Below are 8,116 nucleotides of genomic sequence, written 5' to 3'. Positions count from 1 at the left end.
TATTTAAAGTAATTAAGGGATTTGGGCCTCCAGTTCAAGTCCATGCTCGAATGAGAGGAGAACCTCTTAATTCAAGCATGCTACTTAACCGGCGAGCCCTAAACCCACATTACGAAATTACTCCTGCCAAAGTCTACCCTTCAGCATTTGAGGCTTCAAAATAACTCCAAAGAAGGAAAGCAGATGGTCAGCTTTAAGAAAAAGGCCAGTTCAATTGGACAGAGTTGGGCCAACGCCTTGTGACTCAATGTGAATGGCCCAGACCAACAAATTCAGCAAAGGCAGAGTGGCCCAGCGGGCTGGAGCTTGGGACGCAGCCCGGGAAAAAGAGGGCTCGAGTGGCCCTATAATGAGCTAACCAGCGTTTGAGCCTTAAATGATTTGAGGCCCAGCTCTTTTTAAACCGGTGTTGTCACATTGGGCTTAAACATTCTGGGGAATGAATAGACAATTTATCTCAATCGAAAGCATGCTAATCAATGCAATTTATTTCAGTCAATCTGGAGTTGTATCGATCACTTGGCTTTAATCAATACAGTTTAAAGGATTGGTCAATACAGTTTAAACAACTGTTGAAGCTTTTAGTTTACATGCTTGTTTCTAAACCATTGCCTTTGAAAGCAACTCATAAACTCTAAATTAACATGAACTACAAATGAATATAAAATATACATGCTATTTTTGAGTCAATTTCAGCCTCTCATCCTAATCTAATTCTCACAGTGACATGATATCAAATTTGAAATAACATGATAGCCTCTACATAATCTAGAATGACAGTCCAAATTTCCAATTATTACAAAGCAAAATCTCAATTACGCTACACATCAAATTAACACAGAAACAACAGGAATTCATGGGAAAGCAAATATAATTGTCTTCACACTTGAGAATACATTCAACTCAAGCTTCATACATCACTGGAGGTCAAAATGTACCTGGAAATGTGTTGAAAAATGAGAAAATGAAAGATCAGCAGCAATAACGAGAAAAAGATCACATAGCAACCCAGAAACAGATCCAACAGCAGAAGGAGAAACTCTAAACCAAACAGGAATCAGCAGATCAAGTAGAAAACAACTTGTATGAGCCCAAATAAGCTTGAAATTGAACCCAGCAACTCTAGAAAGCCTTCAGCAATTAAGAGCACCCAAAATAACTTGAATGAATCTCAAAATGACTTATAATTGAGTCCAGAACAATAGGAATTCAGATTAACCAACTAAACTAAAAAAACTTCAATGTAACAGTATATATTTTGGATTTTTCTACTGTATTTTCGTTTGTTTTTGGATTTTTTGCAGAAACTAAGATCTAAAGAAATGTTTAGAACTAGATGACTTCAAATTTGAACCTCTTGGAATTTTGAAATTCAGACTTGAAGAAGAGGATTTTGAGGGGGAAATTAAGAGTTGGAGAGTTTTGGAGAATTTTCAGGGGTGTGTAACTTGTGAATTAAGGCATTGGACATGCCTTTTATAGGCAAGGATAAGGGCAGCCCTCAGATTTTCAGTTTTGCATTTTCCATCCTTTCTTAATTTTTATTTTTGCTTAAAAGTCCCTTATTTCCTGACTTCTTTCTCAAGTTATAGCCACTAACTTCCTAAAATTCTATTTTGAACCCTATCTAGAATGTTCCAGAGATTTCTACTAGTTGCTACAAAGATTCTTTCTATCAAAAAGCCTATACTACACTTGAACTTTAATCTGAATTACTAACTATGTCGAACTAATCCTGACCCCTCTCTATCTTAGCTAGCTTTTAACCATAGTCATTTAGATAAGGAATTGGAACAATTGGCTAAGACTAACAAATCCTAAAATCAAATCAAATCGTCTAACTAAACCTGGACAAAGCTGAGATTAGCTCTAATTCTAAGATCAATTTGTTACTGCATTTAATGGAAAAATCAATAACTCACAGTAAAGCCTTACTTTAACAGGAAAATAACGAATGAAACCTAAGGAATTATTAACAAACACAGTCACAAAAATAAAAACTATTATTCCAATCAGTATCATACCCCGAACAATACTGAAACAGGAATCAAAAAACTAAAAATCGAAAACATGAACCAAAACTGAATTAGAGAAAGGAAAACAAACTCAATAAAAGAAAGCAAAATCTAAGCAGATTATCAGGTAAATTCTAAGCAAAGATAGAAACAAAAATAATAAGAAAAATTGAAGTAGAAAGGATTACCAGAAAGAAATTTGGCCCGAGGTGATTCGACTTGAAATTGCTTGACCAATACTAGTGTTTAACAATGTGTTTTCCATGAGAAAACACACGGCTAAACCCTATAATGGTCAAGCCATCAACAGAAACCCCAACTCACGAAACTAGGGTTCTAAGCCGGCCTTCAATCCAAAATTTGAGAACTTCAAGGATGATTCGAGGGTCAAGGGCTACGGATTCATAAAGAGGAGAGTGAGGAGACCACACGGTGTTAATTTTGTGAGATTTGGTAGAATTAGGGTTTTCACCGGAATTTCGATCCAATATTTGAGAAGATTGGCTAGGCTATGAGGGATGGGGTTTGGGGGTTTGGAAAGAAGAGAGGAAGGGGAATTAATGGTGTAAATTCTGGGGCATTTAGAGGTTGGCCGCCGGCGGAGACGATTTCCGGCCGGCGGCGACGGTGGAAGGGCGGTGGAGTAATGAGTACGAGGAAGAGGGAGATGTTTTTAGGGTTTCTAGGTTTTTCAGACATTTTTATGTAAAATCAAGATCCATCAGGGGTCGTTGGATTGAAGACGATAGACGGCTTGGATTGAAGTAAACCAAACGGCGTTGCTTTGATTTTTTAAAATGGCTGGACCGGATCAGGGGTTATTTGGCTGGGTAAATGAGATGGGTTTGGATTTTTGGACCATTTTAAGCGGATTTGGGCATGGGCTGGCCCAAAATTGAGTATTTATTAGTACTAGGCTTTTTCCTTTAATTCTTTTATTTGTTTTCTTTCCTTTTACCCTTTTTTTTATTATTTCTGACTTTATTAATTGTAAAAATAAAAATTAAAAAAACCCAAATGGACTCTAAAATTATACTAATTAAAATTCTAAAATTAACTAATCTTTAATTTAAAAGAAAACTTAAGACAAATTCTAGAAATTGAAAGTGAAAATGCAAAGAACCATTTTTTGTTATTTTTCTTATTTTTGTAATATTAAAATGCATACTATTTTGTATTTTTGGAATTATATCAAGTAAAATGCACACAAAAATGCAAACAAGACACAGAATCATGCAATTTAATTCCTAAAAATTCAAATAATAAAGAAAAATTCTAATTCTAAGGAATTTTGTAGGAGTAGTTTAAACGTGGCAAAAATCTTGTACTCACAATCATCATCTTTCTGTATGAAAGGATTATGGGACCGATGATTATATTCTTTTGAAAGGCTAATTCTCGCCAAAGTTCGTTCGACCACCTCATCAATGTTGTTCCCTTCTTCTAGCATGTACGAAGAGGATTTCACTTCTTTTGGAGAAGATGAACAAAAAACATGAGTTGTGGACGACACATCAAACACTTGTTGTCCTAGTATTTCGGCTTTGCTTCTTTTGATTTGCCGAACGATCTCCATAGCAACGTCCAATCCGCTTTTGGAGTCAGATCTAGGGTTGTTTCTTATTGTAGCCATCTCTGTGTTCTTGAACTTCGAAGAGAAGAGACGAGAAGTAGAGATAGTCCCACTGGGCGTGCCAAAATTTGTAACAACCAAATTTCGTTCCTGAAAAATAATAATCAAGACAAGAGATATAGCGACAAGTATTATATTCAATTTCAAGTGATGGGGTTACAATCTCTGAAATATCTCTAAATCTAAAGAGATGTAGTCCTCTGATTCTTCTCCTCACGGATGATGGTTCAAGAGCTTGAAAGTTTGATCTTGAACTTGACGGATTTCAGATTTGTAGTACGTCACGAACAATTTGAAGGTCGTCACGAACTAGGATTTGGTGTTGGGTTATCACGAACGGAAGATTTGAAGCCGCCCGCCTATGATTTGAGTTCGCCTTTGGAATTTGACCACAGACGACGATTGCAGATATGGATGGAGACCTTGATGCTATTCTTCATAGCTTCTTTAGAGCCCGTTTGGATGTGCTTGTTTTAAGTGACTTTTAAGCCAAAATAGCTTTTAAGCCATAAGTTAGAAATTCTAAACTTTTGGCTTTTGGCTTGTTTTTGTCATTGTGCAAGATGTTTTTAGACTATCACTACATATAACTTAAAGTCTATAAACTAACTCAAATTCAAGTATACAAAGTTAATGAACTTTATAAAATAATGATTTAGAATAATAAAATAACATATCAGTATATAACATCGATTTTTTTTAAACTATAAAAATTGGTATAACCTGCAATGCAACTTATTATTCATTTAATCAAGAGGAGGACAAGAACTTTGGAAAAAATCCAAGTACAAGTTATACATTACTTATTCTATATATTAAAAAAAAATGTGGTCATTCATGATAAAAATGTGCATTTATCGTGACCGGGAAGAGTGAAAATTTTCGCGCCTTTTTCATATAACTTAAATCACGAAATTTTAATTGAGATTAAACCTAAACCCCTAAATTATTTTCACGATCCCATTTTCCCACTTCGCCGTTTGTTTCCCTTTTATTCGGTAAAAAAAAAAAAGCATAAAAACTACAAGCATAGAGGCCCCAATTCTTGTTGTTATCAATGGATTGAATTTGGAGAATTTGCTGGCCATTTTCTGTTTTTCTCCAACGGTAAGAGTAGTTTGTTTATTTATTCAATTCTTCTCCTTGTCTGTTTAACATTATAATGCTAAATCTGTCTGGGTTTATCCAATTTCCCCTTCATTTTATTCATCAATTGCTAATGTGTATGAAAAAGATGTCATTTTTTTAAAAGAAAAAAACAGTCTTTTTATTATTTGCTATAATGGGTGTGTGCTAAATACCCTTTCTCTGTGTATTCAATGAGTAGGAGTAGTGTGTTCATTTATTCAATTCTTTTCCTTGTGCTATGTAACATTATAGTGCTAAATCTTTCTGGGTTTATACTATTTTCCCTTATTTGGTTCATCAAAGGCGCCAAAAATGATGTCTTTTGATATTAAAAAAACGGTCTTTTTATTATTTGAAATAATGGGTATAGTTGACAGGGGCTGATTTATGGGGCGGAAGGGGTTCACCCGAATCCCCTTCGCCGAAAAATTACACTGTATCTATAAGGCAAAATCTGTTTTTTACCTCTATATATTATGTTTTGAATCCCCTTGACACAACCCAAAAGCATAACTTATTGGTCCAGGGGGTGTAAAATCTTTGTGAGGTCACTAGTTCAATTCTCATTGGCCACAATTTCTTTTAATTTTATACTTTTTTTCTTGTTTGAACCCCTTAGCAAAAATCCTGCTCTGCCATTGATAGTTGATAGGAGTATAATTTTCCATGAATTACATCTTCCCTGTATTGTGGTCAATGAGGAGTTATAAGTCCGACCCAACTTGTCTGGAACTGAGTCCTAGTTGTTGTTTAAGTACAAAAACAGGTGACATATGGTAATCGTACAAGGCATGATAGATTACTGATCATAGGGTCTTTATGATTTTTTATTTACTTTAAAGATTGACATTGTTGTGGAAATGTTGGTTAAAGCAAGAGAATGGATACTTGTAAATGAAAAATGATTATAACTAACTCATAAGTGAATGAGGTCATATTTCCCCTTTTGGTTGAAGAAGAAAATGATTTCAACAATTTAAGGTAAGCAAACACTTATTTTTGTGATACCAGACATATCTATCCAGAATGTGTGAATGCTAGCATCTGACAAATATGCTACTATTATTTTGATAAAATTGTATTGCAGTATTTCAGTCCAGCTCTAATCTTTAGTCATTTCTTATTGATTCTTTGCTTGAAGTGGATTCTTAGATTGCTATTACTACCTGTTGTATTCTTATTATCTTTCGCTTCGGTTTTCTTTGTATCTTGCTGTTCTTACTACTTGTTGCCACTGCTTCTTTTCACTTTTCTTGAGCCGAAGGTTTGTCGTAAACAACCTCTCTATCTTCCCAATATAGGGGGTAAGGTCCGTATGCACTACCCTCTCCGGACCCCACTTGTGTGATTTCACTGGGTTTGTTGATATTGTCTTTGCTTGAAGTGGAAACACCCCCCCCCCCCCCCCCCCCCAAACCCAAACTCTCACAATCAAGTGCTGCAAAGTTTCATATTAGCCTAGTAGTAATGTCATTTTTAGCATTTGGCTTGTTCAGGTTCGTCCTGCTTATTGATATTATAGGTGATAATTGTTTGAGCTACAACCTTAGGTTGCAAGTAAATTTTAAATTAAAGTCTTATTCAGTCTAGAATAACTTATCTTGTTTGCTAATTATTTGTCATGCTTGTATCTATCAGGTCTGCTCGAGTTTGAAGACTGATTCATTGTTTTATTCCTGGACTGACAATGGCGGAGAGCCACATAGATAAAAGACTTGCTGTTATTGTAGCAGTGGATATCATCGCTGGAAATGCTGATCTTTTATCTGAAATTCTACTCCGTTTGCCTGCAAGATCTCTCATCAGGTTCAGTCTAGTATGCAAACTTTGGTGCTCAATCATTACCAGTATGCAATTTAGGCTTAGTCATTGTCGTACTCTTGCATTTTCTAACGCTGTAACCCCGTCTGGGATCTACTTTTACAATTGCCTAACCAATCTCCAGAAAGTCGAATCCCTTCCTCTTTCTGATAATGTAACTAGCCTCCCTCCTCTTCCGCTCCTTGACCCTTTGAATTTTAAAAAAGGAGATGCAATTCAGGTTATGCAAGTCAAGGTTATGCAATCTTGCAATGGCCTGTTAATGTGCGTGATAAAAAGTGAAGCAGGAAATATCAAACTTGGTATTGTTTACAATCCTGCAAATAAAGAGTGGTGTCCATTGCCGAGCCCCTATGACAAGTATTATAGTAATGTCTATTATAATCTGATATTTGATCCTTCAGAACCACCTTATTACAAAGCTTTGTGTATTAAGTGTTTGGTTTCTATTGGTCGGATGTTGAAGTGAGTGTATATGTGCCAGGGAGTGAGTCATGGAGATCTTGTTGTCGTTTCTCTCCACCCTATGATATGCGCTTTGACAGCGGAGTGTTTTGGAATGGTGCAATTCATTGGATTGGTGAAAACTCCTCCATTTACTTTGATGCTAATTCAGAGGAAGTCGTAAGGAAAGATATGCCACCAAGGCCTCAGGGACAATGTAGAGAAAAGATTAGGTATTTTGGGGAATGGGGTGGCCATTTGCATCTTATTCAGGTTCAGAGCCTATATGCCAAAAAATTCAATGTGCTTGAATTAGACAAAAATACCTGGAAGTGGTCAGTAAAGTATCGTGTTCATCTTGCTCGGTTAATTTCAGCATTTCCTGAGATGGTTCAGCAGACATCATATGGCACACAATATGCATTTTCCATTTTGTCCGTGATTCGAGGAGAGAAAGAAGAAGATTCGGTCCTACTGCTTACTATCCCGGGGAAGGTGATCGCCTACAACTTAGTGCGTAAAACTTCTAAAGTAGTCCGCGAGTTGCCTGGTGAAATAGGTGATACTTTACGCTTTAATCATGTTAGTGCTTATCAGTATACTGAAAGTTTGGCTCCGGTTCCAGCTCTCAAAGATTTGTCTTCGCTCTTTTGAATTTCTTCTGGAAAGAAGTTATCTTGCAGGTATTTCATGTGAAAACTTCTTCAAAAATGCTAGAAAACTAAATGTCAAATCTTAGCTTCCGTAGTTTCTTTTGGGAATTCAGTGTAAATGTTATTGAACCTTTACTGGAAAATGAGTTCAATGTTTTATCTACACAAAAAGATTGTGCTCAACTGTTTGGTTATTTAGTTTTATTTACTTTCATTTTATCATTCAGTAATTTCATTTCTGTGGTTGATGAATAGTAGTTATGAGTGGTTGGAATCACTCTCTTGTGTTTACATCAAACCAACTATTTAACTTTAGGATTCATTACAGTGAGATATATCAGCCTCTCTACCCTCAAGGTAGGGGTAGGATCTGCATACACACTACCCTCCCCGGACCCTATTCGTGGGATTATGTTGGGTTT

The 8,116-nt window shown here is 36.0% G+C and overlaps 1 protein-coding gene across 1 annotated transcript; it reads left to right on the top strand.

The window, feature by feature from the left end:
- Positions 4,550 to 7,854, top strand: LOC109226294 (F-box protein At5g07610-like). The gene is made up of 3 exons (XM_019391081.1): positions 4,550 to 4,755; positions 6,415 to 6,582; positions 7,082 to 7,854. Exons 2-3 carry the CDS (start codon positions 6,528 to 6,530, stop codon positions 7,693 to 7,695), a joined length of 669 nt encoding a protein of 222 aa, XP_019246626.1. The 5' UTR covers positions 4,550 to 4,755; positions 6,415 to 6,527; the 3' UTR covers positions 7,696 to 7,854.

The sequence above is a fragment of the Nicotiana attenuata genome, chromosome 5 (assembly GCF_001879085.1).
Source record: "Nicotiana attenuata strain UT chromosome 5, NIATTr2, whole genome shotgun sequence".
Classification (NCBI taxonomy): Eukaryota; Viridiplantae; Streptophyta; class Magnoliopsida; order Solanales; family Solanaceae; genus Nicotiana; species Nicotiana attenuata.
This window is presented reverse-complemented; position numbering and strand designations above follow the sequence as displayed.